A 19,332-nucleotide genomic window follows, 5' to 3' on the forward strand; every position below is an offset into this window, starting at 1 on the left:
CCAAGAACGAAGTGTTTCTGTATACATATTCATTTTAATTACAATCCGCTGATGTTAAAGTTTAGCTAAGCATTTTAACTATACCCTGTATACCTTAGGCAATATATCTATAATGTTATAAGTTATTATTTAGCAATTCTACATGAAAAATGTGGAAGAAATCCTCATTCTAGGTCTTCCTGAATAATTGCGACCCTTCAGAAATGGTTCCCAATCAAATTTATTAAAAAGCATTAGCATTTGGGAATAAATGTCCCTCAATTTAATTTTTTTTAGTTAATATACCACTTTGGTTGTTACAGTGAGTAGCTCGTGTTACTTCCATAACATTAATAGTTACCTACAGAAAAAATTTAACTATTTATTTTTTGTTCGGGTATAGTGACATTTCATGTCACCATTCCACCTATCTGATCGTAGTTGTAAACATGACGGAGTATAACATTGGCAGTGTCATATCTATCATCATTAATTATTCAAAATCCAACAATATTTTAACTAGAAAGGTCAGCATGAGTAGTTTTGTTATTGGTGGGACCGGTAATATATCAACGTTAATCGTTGCTTTGAAGTATTGTTTCCCGTTATTAGAAATAACCTGTAAATTTGTTTTTAAAAGTAAAATCGTAACTTGTAGCTACGAGGTGTTTCCTAAACATTCTCAAATATTTCAGATTATTTTATGTTGCAGCATGTAATCGATATAGTAATTGTTTTCCGTAATTAATAATAATGATAATAATAGTTTAGTAATAGTAGTAGTAATAGTAATAGTAATAATAATAATTAAGATAACACCCAGTTACAGGAAACGCATGAAAAATGAAAGATATACATTGAAAATAAAAAAAATAATAAAGAATACAAATATACAAATACGAATACAAAACCAAATTTAAATGATTAATGTTGAACATATACCTAAACAAAGTACACGTATGAACATAACAATAGTGGTTCAGAGGAGTAATGTCTTTCTCATTATAAATCCAAGTGTCTTTGAGGCAGAAAGCACAATATTTTTAATGTGTTGTCTAAAACTAAGGCCGCTGTCAAAGTAGACGCCCAAATCCTTCACACCATCTCACCTATTTATAGTGGTAGATTCAAGGTGACGATTACATAGAATACTTGTTTTTTTCCTAGTGTGGGATATTATGTTACACTGAAACATTGATATAAACGCGATATTTGCTACATACCCCAAAATAAGATCGATGATTAATTGTAAACGATAACAGTCATGAATTGGCCAAATAATTAATGAATATCTAATATAACAGAGACCCCTGCGGAACTCCTGTATTTACGTTATAAACAAGATTTAAAACTCGATACATTTTTTAAGAACAATGTTTTTAATTTGTTTTAATTGACTTAATACTTTTATAATAGACTAAAAATACGAGAGTTAATAATGGATCATATTTTTTTAACAAATATGCATGCATTTTTAATTTTGTGGGTATTTTTGTCATTACCTGGCGATCAATAAATTTATAAAACGGCATTTTTTTCCAGGACTATCTGAAAAAGTGTTACGAAGTCATCTTTGTCAGCTAATGGACTTAGAAACAGTCACAATATTAAAACTATTCAGTGATGAGCATATTATTTTTTTAGATGTTTGCCTACAAGCACGCTTGGACATTAATGTAACTTTCTTTCATAAAATGATTTGACGAATCACCTTTTGAAATATTTTATGTTACTTAGGAAAGACTGTGTGCGATGTTTTAATATTTATTTTTGTCACCACCGTTTTGAAAACACGCTGAACGAAAAAATTGGGAAATAGTTCCTAACAATCAATTTTTTGGGGTTTATATTATCATACAGATGTTATTATTTCATTCCTGATCCAGTTGCAAAAATCAAGAGAAATTAAAAAAAGCAATACATAGCTTCTGTCTTTCTGTATACAGCTTCGCTGATATGTATGGAAAATGGCTGTAATGAACTTGCTGAATAAAATTTTGTAGTGAATCTTGGGAGGAATAGTGAAAATTGCATGCCTTATTATTTCCTGCAACTCTTCGATATTTTACGGCTTGTTTTTGTAGACTACATTTTATATGTGACTCCACAGAAAAAAGTCATGTGGGGAGTAATTGTATAGTTATTATATTTAGTAACATTTATAAATTCTGGATAATTATTCCCCTCGCGTTTACTAATTGTCACATTTTTCTCAAAATGATTTAACTGCTCCTTTTCAGTCACCGGAAGCTCAATATTATCTGACTGATCCATTAAAACAGCATGATGCGACGTACTACTAGAACCGGAAGTTGAAAGTAAAGAATCCTGTCGGCTATTTCACTTTTGTTACTTAAACTGTCAGCAACATAACTTTCTGCAATTGTGGCTGATTTCCACCCACTACGTCTCTTGATTGCTAATACAACAACTCCTGCATTAGCCAGTAACGTTGTCGATATTCTTCGGAATGAATGATCTGTATATTTTTCAGGATGTTCTAGGTTCAAAAACTGTGCACTCTTATTAAGAATCATAGAAAGGGTATTCTTGCCGACTGGTTGGTTGCAACATCTACCTGCTTGGTAGCGCATTAAAAAGCGTGAAATTTCAATTTTAATTTCTAATCTAATCTTAATGTATTTCTTGAGAATTTCTTGGTGAGAAACAGAACCCAGACGAGAAGTAATTGTAAACGTACGTGACATACCATTTTTAGAATACGGAATTGGAACTACAATAATGTCATCGAAATTTTTGAAATTGACGTTGTTCAAAGTAAGTTGCATAACTCATCAGAACGGCATGCTCCTGCAATGCCTAAGACCGTCACTACCTTCATTACCAAATATGTGTTATCGAGTGCCTGAACGAGAAAATCGTTGACTTGTTCTCTTGTAAGAACGTTTGACTTTTTAGGTGTATAGCCGTCATTCTTACGTTTCATAAGTGCTCTTAGCTTGGGGTAACTTTTATGTAGCTTTGTTTATAAACGACAAAATCCAAACAACCAAGGCAACTTTGCAAGATTTCGAATAATGTCAAAATGAATTGATTAAGAAATGTCAAAAAATAAAACCATAAAGCACTGTGGAAGCAGATAAAAAGTTATACACCACGCTGCAGTTAAGTATAATTTATCAGTCTCGTCCTCTATTGCCAGACCTCGCTCCGCTCGAGCGCAAAATCGTCATTGACTAGTAAATAATACTTACCTCTTTTATGGTGTAAATAACTAATAACATGTGTTGTCAAGATAATCACTATTAGACAAAAAAAAGTTATAAGACAATGATTTTCATAGTTCGATATCTCGAAAACGGTTAATTTAGGTACATGATGTGTTATATGAATTTTGTTTAGAATTTCGAGAAGAATTAGAATATGTTGTAATATACAGGGTGTTCCATTAAAGAAAAAGCAACTTTGTTTCGTCATGACTGTTTGACTGTTCCTGTATACTTAATTTTTATTTGTTGTAATAGATTTAAAATAGCCCTAACACTTGTATCTTACGATTTTTCGATAGCTATCTTACTTTAGAAGGTAATCGACCGTTTCCGTACAAATCAGCGACCCTGTATAATTATCGGTAATCAGGTCAAGGCTAATCCTGGCTTCAATTCCTAATTGTTCCATTTTTCACATTGCTGGTAATGAGCTACAGGATACATTTTTACTCCAAATATTTTTCNGGTAATCAGGTCAAGGCTAATCCTGGCTTCAATTCCTAAATGTTCCATTTTTCACGTTACTTGTAATGAGTTCCACGATACATTTTTACCCCAAATATTATCCAATCCGTCAGCAATTATTTTCGACTTTGATAAATATCTTTTTGTTGAGTTGAGGAAGCTCCATTGTGGTTCATGTTGTTCTGACTACTAAACCCAGCGCATGTAAACAGTTTATTTGTCGTACGAGGAGACAGACATTCTGTTAAATTCTCTTAACTTGCACAAGGGAGTTACTAGAGTCTATTCATTTCGTTCAAACACCCTAACACGGTACGTGACCAGGAAATTGCAACTTCAAGAGTGTGATCCATTACTTCTCGTTATAACTTAGCAGCTTGCTCTTCTCATATTTAAATGGCGCGAAACATGAGAGTGTGGAGCTGAATGCTAATTTTAAAAATAAATTAACATTATACTTTTTTGCTGGGAAAAAGGAAGTACATTAAATTCTGGACGTGAAATACACTGGACTTCAACTAGGAAAGGAGGGATTCAAATCCGTACAGGGTGGAAGTACGACGTTAACTTATTTTGTGATTTATATCATCAAAATATACAAAAGATATAGAATTAAAAAGGTTCGTAAATAAATGAAAAATAAAAAAATATTTTAAAAACAAATTTTTATCGAAATGCATTAAAAAGAAAAAAATAAACCAAGGAGTTCATAAAACCCATAATGTAGTGTAAACTCCAAACCTACGAAAGGGTTGAATATGGCTGCTGTATAGAATTATCATCAGCAAAACTATGATAAATAGACATGTACTATCTATAATCAGTATGTTCATGTTCTTATGCAATTTCCATAAACATTTAACCCAATGATATCCCAACCTAATAAACTCATGAACTCAAACCCCAGTAACCCTATAATCCCATCTTCTTCTTCTTCTCCTTGGGGTTGGTCCTAATAAGTCCCATAGCACCGCGGCCTAATTAGGCCTATTGTGCGTCCCACTACTAGTCCTATTCAGCAAGTAGATTTGTCCTTTTAACAAAGTCCAAAAGCTTCCTTGCTGACACTTCTCTCAGTTCCTTGGGTTCCAAATAAGGTCTCCCCAGGAGCACCATTCTACTACATGCAAATCCCGGGCACTCGCCCAGGATATGGAGAGAAGTTTCATCCGCAGATTCACATCCTCGGCAGACCGGACTGTCTACAAGCTTTAGCTTATGTAGACGTTTCCTAAAGTGACAGTGTCCCGTTATGAGTCCTGTCACTCTCCTGAGCCGAATTTTGTTCAAGCTCAGTAAATCGTTCGCTCTTTCCTTCGAATGATACTCCATGAGCTCCTTAAAATGGCTATGAGCCACAGAAGGGCTCCGGGCCAATCAACTCTGTCTCGGATCCCTTCCTAGCAAGTTCATTCGCTTTCTCGTTTCCACAAATGCCTTTGAGCCCTGGCATCCAACACAGTCTGACTGTATTGTTGGTGGCCAGTTCAGTCAGTATTTGTAAACAATCCCACACCAGTTTTGAACTTATCTTGTGTGCGCCTAAAGCTTTAATTGCCGCTTGACTATCAGAGAATATATATGTGAGATTACGTTTATAACTTCTACGTACATTATCTGCCAGACACGCCATTATCGCGAAATTTTCTGCTTGGAATACGGTAGGGAACTCCCCCAGACTGTAGCTTGCACTCCATCTGGTTCTGAGTCCATATATTCCTGCACCCGTCCCTCTGGTCATTTTGGAGCCATCTGTAAACCATACTAGGCTCCACCTTTTCAGGGTATTAAATCTTTCCTTCAATTTGCTTTGATCCTCTATTCGAGTCTCAAATGGCTTGTGGAAGTGAAACCTTGAAACCGTCTTGTCAGATACCATCCCAAAAGTTGGTTCCGACATGGATGTGTCCATGATCCTGGAATAGGAACTACCCCTCCAGTCGTTGTTATTCCTGAGTCGATATGCTGCTAGCCGCGCTTCTCCTTTCCACCACTATATGCAGCGGTGGTAGATTTAGCATGACCCCATAACCCCATAACTAAGGGAATAAATCATAGATAATTTTTTGGGTTATCTGTTGTTATCCTTTGGATTTTTATTTCATTTAATCTAGTCAAGAGAGATTCTTAACATTAATCATTCATTTAATTATTTTAGTACTATTGAGTAAATTATAGTACGGTCTATCCTACAAATTATTATTTTCTTTTTTTTTTTCAAAAGCTCTTATGAAAGCTATATGATGTACATAATCCGATTGCGCAACCACCTCGTGTTGTACATCGGGTAGTGCTAATCCGACGGGCCTACCAATTAAAATTATAAAAAAAAACGATCGACTGTAACACTCGGTTCTTTGGTGAATGGGATCAAAGTACAAGTAGGCTATTAATTATATCCAAAAAAACAGGGTTAAAAGGAACTATGACTTTCGAGCAATTTTATTGCATGAATCGTTCAAAGGGTCATTTTAGATAAAAAAAAACTGCGGAATGCTATTAAATTGGAGGGTGGAAATTGGAGATAGGGGTGAAAATGCACCCCTTTCAGTTTTTTAATTGTAGATCGAAAACGAAGCAAAATTTCGTTATAATTCATAGGAAAAATTATTTAGAGAATTTAATTTCCCTTATTTAAAAAGGAAAATTTTAAGCACAAAAAGGTTAATAAACAATTTGAAAAAAAAAGCAAAACAATTTGATTTTTTGATTTTTTTTACTTTTTTACCTCTAGTTTTTTTGGGTAAAGATAGGTTAGGCATTTCTTCATAAAAAAAGTAGATAAAATTTCCTTCAAAATAAGAGGTTGTAAAGTATTTTTTCAAGGATTTTCATCACATGACTTGTTCCAAAGGTAAAAATGAAAAAACCGCGTGGTGCTATTAAATTAGAGGGTTGAAATTGAAGATGCACTTTTGCAGTTTTTTTAATATAGCACGAAAACGAATCAAAATTTCGGTATACTTAGTTCATAGAAAAAATTTTGTAGAGAATTGAATTTCCCATCGAAATGGCTTATTTAAAAAATTGGAAAGAAAAATTTTATGCAAAAAATCGTCAAACAATTTAAAAAAGCAAATAAAATTTTTTGATTTTTTACTTTTTTGACATAAAACATAAATAGTTCTGACTTATCGTCCGACAAGTAATAAACGAGAAGGAATAACGGTAACAGTGCAATAGAATATGTATGAGGATAGGTGGCGGGAAAGTTAAATAAATGTTTCGATACACAATTAGTCATTAGAAATGGATTACATTCAACTTCTGTTTATTTGTGTAATTCAATTTGGAATATTAAAATAAAATGGGAAATTTTCAAATGAAGTATGTTTTTTGAAATGTTTCTTTATTTATAAAGTACGATAAACTTTCAATACAAGAAGTAAAAAATACAGCAGTATATAAACAATGAAATATTTATAATTTGCATCACAGCGCATATAACAATCCTATGCATGTTGATAAATGCAACATTTGTAATATCACTTTTCATTTTAAAATTAACATGTCAATAATTTCAGTATATTTTTTTGAATATTTTTGGCTGCAATAACATCGTAACACAGTGTAATATAGAACATTTTTGTATTCACGGAAGTGCATCATAGTAGTATACTACTTATGCATATAACTAAATCATATTTAAACTTTTCCACGCGAATCACTTCGTGATCACACTTTGTAGATACTTAAGCTAAAATACGTAAAAGTTCTTTGCAAAAAAAGCAGTGCATGATTTGTGTCATGTACTCTATGTCGATTAGTTGATGCCCTCGAACGGTGTGCGGAGGTTCTGACTCCATAATTCTCTTCAACAGCTTTAATCCGATCCTCCTTAAGGTAATATGTATGTTATTTGTGTGTTGCATGTGTTATATAACGTTAAAGAGATTCTCAAATATCTAGGTGTTCTAAATCTCTCTAATCTAATTACATTTTACAACACGTATCTATTTATGTTTTTAGAGAATCCATGAAGCTTAAGTTAGTGCTGTAAGAAATATTTTTCATGTAAAAGCTCTACATCGCTAATTTCACAGCTTTCGCTTTTATTTCATGTAAAATGTTTATTACGCGCTGCTGGCTTTGCGGAGAGTCTCTGCTATGCCCGCGTAACGATTTCCGGGTCATCTGAATTTACTGGTTTACATATGCTGTGATTATACTATGATAACAGAATTAATCCCAAAATTTTTTGTAGGCTTATCTCAACTGTTATACAGGGTAAGTTTTTTCGATGTTTAGTGTAGGGATCTGGGAAAGCAGCGCAGATACAAAAAAGCTTAAATGAGGAAAGTTGTGCAGTTTTATGATCCTTATTAAATGTTACTTTTATTTTTTGAAAAAACGTCATGGCTTACTATATAATTGAAAAAATCCGAATTCCGTCAATTCCTTCAGATGCCTGTAGCTCCGTTGCTATTTATTTAACAAAAAAATTAAAATTACGTTTCAGGTCTTTGCAAGGTTAGTAAGACAGTGTGATCAAATTGTCCGTGTGCACTTTCGTTTTCAAGTTACAACACAAACTTCAACTTTTGTAAATGTAAAACATAGTTAGCTATGAGCTAGAAAAAATATCTTTTTTTATGTTTTCCAACGATATAATATTTGGTATGAAAAATGGGAGAACTGCAGTCGTTTTTAACTTTTCAATTGCTCGTAGACGTAGATGGCTGTGAAAATTATATGCAGTAAACCATGTACAAAATTCTAAACGCCTTTCAGAGTCACCATTGTACAACGTCTGTGATACTGATAGTTTGTATGGGTGAAATGTATGTTTTCTCTGCGATCTTCTCTGAAATCGAGGATTTTGTGTAACATCAGCTATAGTGCATTTACTTCCGCGGCTTCATTTATATTGTTTTCTCTGTTTTTGGGTTTACAGAAAGAATCATATTGTCCCAAATTGTCATACAGTCTTCTGAATGTAGGTAGACTAGGCTGTCGACGATCGAAATATTGTTCGAAGTATTGCTGTGCTCAAACGCAGTTTTAATCACAACGAATATAACACTCAATATCACGCTTTTCCTCGTTTGAAAAATTCATTGTCTTTGGCAATTGAAAGGGCTTTTAAGATTTTAAGAAAGAAAAGTAACTGTCAAATATTGCTATAGTAATTAAAAGCCCTGTAAGTAAACATTTCTATTGTTTTCACAGCCATCTACGTCGGTGAGCAATTGAAAAGTTAAAAACGGCTGCAGTTCTCCCATTTTTCAAAATACCCATACAAAATATTATATCGTTGGGAAGCATAAAAAATACATATTTTCTTAGCTTATTAACACTGCAAAAACCTGAAACTTTGTAATTTAAAATTCTTTTGTAAAATTAAAAAGTAACATTTAATAAGGATCATAGAACTGCACATCTATGCTCATATAAACTTTTTTGTATCTCTGCTACTTTCCCAGATCCCTACACTAAACATCGAAAAAAACTCACCCTGTATAGTACTGGAGACTGGATATTATAATAAGATTTTCATAGAGATGTATTCGATTTATTTCGAATTTCTTATTTTATAGATTTAAAAAAAAATGTTTGTTAAAAAATTTGTTTACGTCGTTGAGTTTTATATCGAGTTAAAAGGAAAACTCTTCTTAAGTAAAACCCACATGGTGAAACGGAAAATGCAGTATCATTTTCATTTTACGAGAGAATACATAAATTGTTTATTTTTTCTTTAGTGCACCTACTTCCTGTTAACATACTGCATTTAACTTCGCTTATGAAAGACCTGCACTCTCGTTGTTGATTCTTATCGTAAAAGGCGTTAACTATTAATACTTTGTTTATTGCGGCCGCCTTTGAAGATGTATACCAGACAAATATACGTTAAGTACCTCCTCAAAACACATGCTTAAGAGCATAAGGACAGAACACCGGCATAAACGGTAGAGGAAAGTCCAAGTGTCCTTCGCATTAGAATTTCGTTTAGCAATTAAAAAATGGCGTGGGTTTTTACTTGAAAAACGTGCACTTTTGTTAGCTTGTTCGTAGTTTAGTTTCGTTTGTCGTGAAATAGTGTGCAGCTGGACACGTTTTTCACGACGCAGTGCGTGCCATTAACTTTTGTGGTTTACAAAAAGAAAGCTAGATCCCCAAAATGATGATTAACGCAGTGTACAATGTGTTTAGTAATTTTTTCTTCAAATCGATATCGATGCTGTCGGAGTTCTTGGCATATGCCATGCTGGGAGGTAACCATCATTTATGTTACACTAAAATTAATTGATGTGAAAGAAAAAATATTTAGTATCAATTAAATTTGATAAAAATATTTGACATTTACTTTTTTCATGAATTTATTACTCGTTACATTGATTTATTTGATTTGAAGGTAATAAATAAACATGAATACCTACCGTCTACCTACCAGTCTTGAAAAAAACTACTTGAAACTGCATACCGGATGAACGAAAAGTCAATAGGTTTGGGTGGCTAAGGACAAAATAAAGTTTTTTTTCTTCCGGACCATATAATTTCTTGAATAACTATTAATTTACTGGGAGAACGGGTCACAATTAAATAATTTGTTATAATAGAAATTTTTTATAAAAATTTTTTATTACGATCATTTCGAGATTATTTTTCCCATCTTCAGATAAAACAATAACAACCATGGATTATAATGTTTTTTCTATATAAAAATTAAAATAATTGGTCAAAAAATATTGTGTAACATCATTTCCTATTATCCATATAATGCAAAACAATAAAATAACTACATTTTAATTTTTACATAAGGAAAAATATTATAACCCATTGTTTTATCTGAAGATGGGAAAAATAATCCCGAAACGATAGTAATCAAAAAGTTTTTATAAAAAAATTGTTTTACAACTAATTATTTAATTGTGACCTGTTCTCCCAGTAAATTAATAATTATTTAAGGACAAAATATATCATTTCTTATTTACAGAAAATAACTCACATTAGGGTCAGTTCTTAACGATTTGGTTAAAATATGTAATACGTTTTCGTAATTTTTTTGATCACTTTACGCAAAGAAGAAAGAAAGAAGTATTTTTTGGTAGTGCCATCTATACTGCAAGGTAAGACAACAGAATTGCAGTCTTATTTAATAAAATTTGTTGCTTTTGCAGGATTCTGCTTCTATCGCAGAAAAATTATCTCCTTTCTGCTCCTGTCGAATTAGTACATCATCATTCATCAGTAATTAGAGGAATTTCAATGAAACAAAACAAAAGAAGCGATTTTGCTGTTTCTTCATTTTATTTTATTTAAAGTTTAAAAAAGTGTTAGGTCCCTAATATTTTCTTAACAAATCAACATATTTTTTCAAAATTTTGTATATACCTATACAGGGTATAAGAAGTTTGACTGTCATTAATTCAGCATGAGATAGATTAATTATAAATGAACAAAACAGTTGTATATTACAGGGGCGTAAGATTAACAGTTTTCAAAATACAGCGGGTATTAATATTGGGGAGTTTCATCACTACGTGACAACAGCGCTTAACCTAACGCTAAACATCTGATGCATACCACGTGTGCACGCCGCAGACTTGTTCTACGGAAAAAATGTAAACAACTATTATTATGAAACATCAATTAGTAAATTTGAAGACAATCGTTTTCCAGTTTTTAAATAAATAAATAAAATAAAATGTATCGATTTTGTAGTACGAAGATAGGGTTGTGCTCAAACTTTAGCTCGATTTTTAGTAATTATGAATCTCTTAAAACAGGATCTTAACTTTTAATCAAATTATGAATTTGAAAAATATGTAATTAAGTACCCAAAGGTTCACGTCGTCCAAATAATCAAACGTAGCAAAAATAATTTAGGTACCTACTTACCAAAAAGCAAAATTCAGTAATTTTTAGACGCACAAGTACTAAACAAACTACAACATGATAAAGTCTCAACTGGTATCAGTGGCGTAGTTATGATGCGTACCTATTACAACTCAAAAATTATGTCATGCCACTGGATAAAAAACATTTTTTTGTTATTTTTGAAATTCAAATCATATTTTGAACGAAAATGATATAATGACTTTTTCGTTGTTTTTAATTAGCTATTTGTAAGAAAAACACGTTTTAGATTATTATAAAAATGATTTTACAAGAAGTTTTTCATCTCCCATTGCATTTTTTATGTCAAAAAGTACAAAAACAAATTTAACACGTATACGTTAATTAGTTTTATCGATTGGACTGCGATATCTCTTTCGTAGAATTTCCTCGAGAATCTCCATGTAAAATCTTGTTTGAAAATTGATTTTTATTTCCACAGAGTATTCGATATATCCTTCAGCTAAAGAGGACGAACGCCACCCACCGTGCCCTTTAAGATCTAAAATAACTATTCCTTGGTTTGCTTGTACATGTGTTCTCTGGTACTTAAAGATTCTTGATTTTTTCACATTACGTCCAATATTTTTCTTTCTTAAGAAAAGTAATTTACGAACATATTTTGAAATATCAACAGCTTTTTCCAAAAATATTGTGGTTTTGGTCAGGATATTCAGCCCATAAACTTCTTGGATACTTTAGGGTGTCATTTCTTGAAACAAAATAGGCTAGCATTACCTTTTCTGTGATATTTTCAAACTTTTTCTTATTAGGTACTACAGCTGCCCATAGGTAACTTGAAGGTTGTCTTTCTCATATCTCTCTTCGGACTTCTCGGGAATTATGGCTGAGCATCCTACTTGCCAAGCATTTTCCAAGCCCGAATCGTCACTTTCTTGAATCTTAACTTAAAAGAAGCTTAAGTTGTGGCAGCAGATATCACTTGACAATAAAAATTCGGTCACAGTAACCAAAGCGAAAGCATTTTCAAGTACGATTTGTTTATTTTAGATATTTTTAAAATATTAAATTTTTTAGTTTCAATTAAATTTATCCAATATTTGAGCGTGCAAGAAACGTCATAACCACTGCGGTTATTAAGTGTTTTATTGGTTTCGGATATTTCGGAGATCATGACTTTGTCTCGATCTCCAAACGTATCCTCAAGCATTAAAGAACACTTAATCACTATCACTACTCGTACATATTATAAAACAAAGTCCTCCGCCGCGTCTGTCTGTCTGTTCGCGATAAACTCAAAAACTACTGCACCGATTTTCATGCTGTTTTCACCAATGAACAGAGTGGTTTTCGAGAAAGGTTTTAGTATATAATTTGTTAAGTTTTTGCATACATTAACGATATTTGTTGGAGGTGTCGGAAAAAATAAGTCGTCTGGGAGCTTTCAACGAAAACGCTGCCTAAACCCTTTGAGATATAACAAAATAATGCATGGTGGAATTGTGTATCTTATATAGGTCTACAGAAAAGTCCGCGATGTCATATGTATATCTCTTAAGGATAACATACTATATCCATTTTAATACTTTAAAAAATGGGCAATTATAAAGCGGTAATTGGAAAGCTATTTACACAAATACGGTATTAATCCTTATCATTTTAAATAAGTTATAGGCTTTAAGCATTTTATGCACATTTTACTCTTTTAATTTAAATGAATATCTTAGGAGTAATCGCAAAAAAATTACGGATGCGAGAATAAAATTCAGGCGCCTCGCTTCGCTTGATGCGGTCACATTTTTGTTTTGTATTTAGGTAGTCGGAACATACATAGATAGTTGCAAACATACTTTTATTTCATTGAGTTTTAATAATTTGTTTGTTTTTTTCTTATTGTGAATCATTTAAAACTTCATAGTCGCATGTTTGTTTTCTTTAGGTAGTTAGATACCTAACTACTTACTTATTAATTAAAATTGATAGTCCTGAACATAGGTACTTTAATTTAATTTATTTTGTTTTCACATTGTTGGTTACCTATATTGTTTTAAATTTAAAGGTTTTACATTTTTAGTTTTGAGTTCGTTTGTTGTCTTTAGGTATATAGATATTAGATATATCGTGAATTATTTTAAAATTAATATTAGGGTCGCATTAGATGAAAGATGATTGATTTTTTGTTTGTTACGATTTAACTCGAAAACTACTCAACCAATTTTACCGAAAGCTACATCTCCTCGGAGTAACATAGGCTATTTTATATTTGCCCGTGCGAAGCCGGGGCGGCTTGCTAGTATTTAATAAACGATAAAAACGGCTTATAAAAACAATTGCTTCGCACTTGTATCTTAAAAACAATTTTGTGTCTATTCACACAATGTAGACACAAGAATTTCGTCGTATGAATATCTTCATTTATTCGAAAAATATTTAAAGGTGCAATATTTTTTGACAGACTAACATCATGAATCTCAAAAACAACTACTTCAATGACGTAATGTTTATATACCTGAGCAACTATTCTTAAAACCGAATGAGGAACCCAGCAGAAAAAACAGTTTAGTAAACAAGAATTTATGTACGTCAGTAATAAGATTGCTTAGTGCTTCCTACAATCTGTTTAGTTGGAGACTGGTTTTACCGTGAGTTTTGAAAATTTCAAATAGTTTTTTTGAGACTTCCATTATTTAATATTCTTGTTTCTTCGGAATATGTTGTTTATTTTTGTTTGTTGTGTACAAAATCTGTAAGAATTTCATAATTTTGTGACGCATTGCTTTATATTACACCCAAACCAAGAACTGCCTTACGCAGTCAAGGTCCCAATGAATTTCCGTGACTTTCTACGTAGAGATCCGCATAAGAGGCGCCTAATTACAGATTTTATGGGTTTGGTTGTGTCGGGTTAAGAGCACGTGATCGTGGGCAACACTTAGATCAGTGATTAGCGACCGAGTTTTTGAATTTGCATAATTGGACATGCAACCATTTTTCACGCCTGAATTGGCTACTTTCCAATGATGTTGTTTATATTTGTTTTATGATAAAAGTATCGCCTACACAATTGTTTATAGTTAGGAATTTGAACCAATTACATATAAAATGCAATACAGAACATAATAATACGACACACACACATATAATTTTATTCTCGGTTTTATTTTATTTGCTGATCCGAACTGCAGTATCGGCTACATTTAGGGCCCCTCACTGAATTGAGAGAAGGGCCCCTTTTTAAGAAGTGAAACGGAAATAGAGAACAACATATTTTATTATATTTTAACACAAACCGAAAGGTAATATTCGAAAATAATCGAGATTTCGAGGTTAACGACTAACTCCGTAGGCTGTTTTGTTATTCATGCACCAGTATTTGGAGTCGCTTCAATATGTTAAATTCTATACAAAAGATATAGAAAAAAATTGTAAATCTCATGGAAACGATTTAAGCGCTAGAGAACTCATTAAGTATACGGGATTTGCTACTAATTTTTAAATTGACACGAAAACAAGCTGGAAACCGCGGTCAAAATAGTACATTTTTTACGATTGTGTAGCATTGTGAATATTGTAAAAAAAATTTATATTTCTTTTCATTTTCTATTTTTCGATACTTAACATTATTTGATGAAAAAAAAAAATTTTTTCTGCGAAAAAAAAGTTTTCAGTTTAGAAAAATGTATAAAAGATGTACGATTGTGTAGCATTGTGAATACGAGTATTGTAAAAAAAAATTAATATTTCTTTTCATTTTCTTTGATATTTAACATTATTTGATGGAAAAAAAAATGTTTTCAGTTTAAAAAAATGTATAAAAGATGCAAAATTTATCTTTTAATTGATTTTTAGCAAAAGTGGTAATTTCAACAATTTGGATCTGTTCGTGTGTGTACAAGAATTTAGAAAAATATTAGAAAAATGTGTATTACTTGGAGGTTTGCAAGTTCTAATTTGCTGTTTCTATTTTTTAATTAGAAAAGCTATATTTATTTGGTTTGCCACTTCATCTTTTTAGGTTTCTTGACGAATGGAGACATATCGCTCTTTTCAAAAATTCGAAAACTTTCAGAGTTACTTATGATGAAGAGAGTGATATATCTCCCGAAACGTCAAGAAACCTAAACCGAAGACGTGGCAACCAACTCGGAAATTGTTCTGCCACGCCATTTTTGTGTTATATTGAATTTAAAATAAAAGTTTACTTATTTTCTGCAATTTCTGTCTGCTTTAAGTTAAAAATAGCGTCTTCTTATTTGCCAAATGTAATTATTCTTCTTTCTTGACTAAACCCCGTATTTAAGTACTTCTTGAGTTCTCAAACAACTTTGTTAAATATAGTTTTTAACGAAAACAAAAATTAAAAGCACGTAGGTTAGGGAAAATTTCACATTTTGAAATTTTTTGGACGTCCTGTATGTTTTTATTGCATACCTGTTTGATTTTACAGCTTCCCAAGATAAGCAAAACTTTCTATCAAGAATAACTTTTTCTTAAAAAATCAACAATAAAAAAGTTTACAAGAGTGCGATACCCCATCAGGGAACACACTGTATAACTTTTAAAATATTCAGTGACATCAAAATTCTTCTCAAAAAGTTGTTTTGTGATTCTGGGGGTAGGTGGTGGAAATATATAGGGTGGTATCTTTTATCATTTTATCGTTTTCGAGCTTCAAGGCGATTCTTAATTTTCAGCTAAATTGACATAATCCTACAAGTACCTATTACTGCCCTATTTCGGAAGAAGACCGTATGTGCACATATGACAGTTTAGAGTAAATTGCAACGAGATATTAGGCATACTTCAGTTGACTGTAATTCATTTACTAATTAAGGTAATAACTTGATTTTTTCGGTAACGGCAAATGAAAAACTAATATTTTTTAATGTATTTCAAGATTGTTAGAAAATATTGCAATTTCAATAAAAACAGCGTCACGTATGTTGTTTTGTCTTAATAAATTTAAGATTTTGCTAGGTAAAAATGCCGTATGTGCCGTATGTGTTACATTTTCAACAGAAATTAATAGAAGAACCAGAATATGTACATCGTATACATGATATTTTGGACGTCTTNGCTTCAACCAAATTTCAACACAAAACCAATCGAGAAAAGCGGACTTAGAAAAAAACATTATTTTGTAAATTCACGAAAAAGAAAATTTTCAGAGTTTTTGTTTGACTCCGAGTCATTTGATCGCATCTCTGACGCTTCTAATTCCCGAGAAAGAAGCTCTCAGTCATCTTGAATATTCAAAATATGCAATTTCCCCTAAAAGTCTGATGTGATGATTTGTTTATTAAATTGTATCCACAGTTTTTTACTGTAACGGCCCTAAATTTGCAGGTATACCATGTGGATGTCCTGCTAATATCACACTGTAAATCTAGCTACCAGCTTCAAATCGTCGCATGCTATAGCTGTAAATGTAACAGTATCCTGTTTATAAATAAGCCAATCTTCGAAAATAATACCAAAACCATGACTTTTAGAAACAGTGTTACGAAATTTTATCAATACTCGAATAAAAAGTTAATACCATAGTACCGTCCAATTTTAAAACTTATGATTTGCGTCTAATCAATATTGTTGAGATACACTTCAATTTCGTCGTTTTTTGAGGCCGTTTCTTAGCTGTAGGCAGAGTACAGCATATTTTTTACGAGAAAATTACCCACTTCTAAATATTCATGCCACAGTATTATACATTACATTATACATATATTACTAAATAAATATACCTACAATTCGTACAATACTTGTTGAAATAGAACTCCACGAAAAGAATAAGCCAATAAAGTTCTGTTATCGGAACTACTGTAACAATTTACCATGTCAGGGACGTGCCTTGAAATTTCCCGCCAATGTATTTCTACCTCGGTTAATTCCAAGAATGTGACGCGGGGGTCTTCTTGGAATTCTATTTCAACAAATACGCATACAAGTACTATGTACATATAGCACTGTAAGTCAGTATTATTTGAGTCATAATTTCTTTTACAATTCAATATTTAGTTTTAGTAATGTCAAATGGCTTAAATAATAATTATTAAGTTAATTCGCCAAATGAGGCAAATTACTAATCTGGCCAGGTAACCGTGCTCTGGCTATTAAACTGCGGAAAACCTGGACTGACATTCGTACACTGGTTGAGTGGATTCCGCCGAGCGGTCTGTTGCATGGTTCGGTTTAGGTCCCGAAAATTTGTAGTTGAAAATTCTGCGTCTTTGACGATAAAGACAGTCTCTGAGGAGTTGAAAAGCTGAAAGTGTTTCTGGTTAATACCGACCCTAAGGTCAATTAGGATGTGAGTTTGAAGTCTTTACAATGTTTTTATTTTCGCTATTTTTTGGAAAGAGTGGTGAAAAATTTTAGCGTTCCCAGCGCTTGTAGGCGACCTCGGAGAGAGATCTGCATACGTTGTCGTCAAAGGAACGGAGGACTCTTGGCGGTAATCTTCTCATCCGGGTGAATTGACAGATAATTTTTCAAAACGTCGGTGAAAATTGAATTTATTGAATTTATTGAATATTGAAAAGATCGGTGAAAATTAATTTTCCTTTTGCAGCGAGAACTGCCCCATATGGGTTTCTCTGGATGAATTGTTGTGGGTATTAGAAACATTGGCGAAATTTGAAGCAATATAGACTAAACTGCCTTAAAATATTGACGTTGGTGTCAAATAAATTACCCTGAGAAGAGTTTTTTATCTCGTCAGTGTAGTATCGTAACGTTATTGTTGAACATCGCGTTATTACCTTACATTCAAACCAATTTATCACTTTAGATAGAAGGACTGAAATGACGATAACAGAATCGACATCACTTTTAGTACACTCTGTAATAATGACGGCCTTTGCTCATCTCGGTTACTACCATTGTTTGACATCCTTCGAATTAATCATGGCCGTTTGCAGTTGGAACTAAATTTTTCCTGTACCATTGTTTCATTCACTGGGTCGTTCGGCTTTAATAAGTCGCGTTGAAAGTGTTAGAGTAAATAACGAATGGCCGTCAACAAGGCTTTGAATGATTTATGAATAAATAAACTTTTTTCTCCAACGTACTGGGATTGGTGAATAAACGATGTCGAATATATGTTTACGTGGAATTATCTGTTGGATTACTGGTCTAAGGGAAAGAAATATGAAATTTTAATAATCTGGCCACACGAAATTATTGGTTTGACCTACATATAGGTATATGAAATCAAAAGCTGAAGATAAACCGAAAATAGTAAATAAAATAGATTTTAAGCCTCTGTTCAGTATTATAATAATAATAAAATATTTTTTTGTAATTCGTATTTCTTTAAAGTTTAAATCGAGGGGAAAACCACCCCCCAAAAATGTATACACCAATTCTTCAAATGGAATTAATTTTTCATATTTTCCATTGTAATTCCACAATACTTCCGACAATACTAAATAATTCTAATTTAATTCTAATAAATCTAAATAATACTAAAATAATTCTAGTATTTCTAAATAATACTAAAATAGTTCTAATAATTTTAATTAATACCAAAATAATTCCATTAATTCTAAATAATACCACAAAAATAATCATTTGTTAAGTACAATTTTTTTTATACGGATTAACATTTCTTTGATATGTGGAGAATAAAAACTGTGTATCATTATACATTTCATTTCAGTCCAGTTCAGTTAATGTAAAATATCATTATTTGTAAACTTTTTTGTGACTTAAATAGGTACCTATATATTTTTTCTATTTGCAATATGTATTATGATTTTTTAATTATGGACATGTGGAAAATTTATAAAATTGGTAGGTATGTTAATGTTATTTCGTTTTTAGGTATTCTTCTTATGTTGTTATAAAGGTTAGTTATAAAAAT

The 19,332-nt window shown here is 32.1% G+C and overlaps 1 protein-coding gene across 2 annotated transcripts in view; it reads left to right on the top strand.

Annotated features, from left to right (window-relative positions):
- The window catches only part of LOC108912914 (ankyrin repeat and fibronectin type-III domain-containing protein 1), a 113,293-nt gene that overhangs the window by 48,739 nt on the left and 45,222 nt on the right, over positions 1–19,332 (top strand). Inside the window, exon 1 of one of the 2 annotated variants that reach the window (XM_018718343.2) lies at positions 9,809–9,886. The exons of the other annotated variant lie outside the window; for it this stretch is intronic. Within the exon in view, the coding sequence (XP_018573859.1) occupies positions 9,850–9,886 (37 nt within the window). The 5' untranslated portion in view covers positions 9,809–9,849. Of the gene's footprint in view, positions 1–9,808; positions 9,887–19,332 lie in introns of those variants that run through there. 2 annotated transcript variants of the gene reach the window in all.

The sequence above is a fragment of the Anoplophora glabripennis genome, unplaced genomic scaffold (genome assembly GCF_000390285.2).
Source record: "Anoplophora glabripennis isolate ALB-LARVAE unplaced genomic scaffold, Agla_2.0 scaffold33, whole genome shotgun sequence".
NCBI classification, from domain to species: Eukaryota; Metazoa; Arthropoda; class Insecta; order Coleoptera; family Cerambycidae; genus Anoplophora; species Anoplophora glabripennis.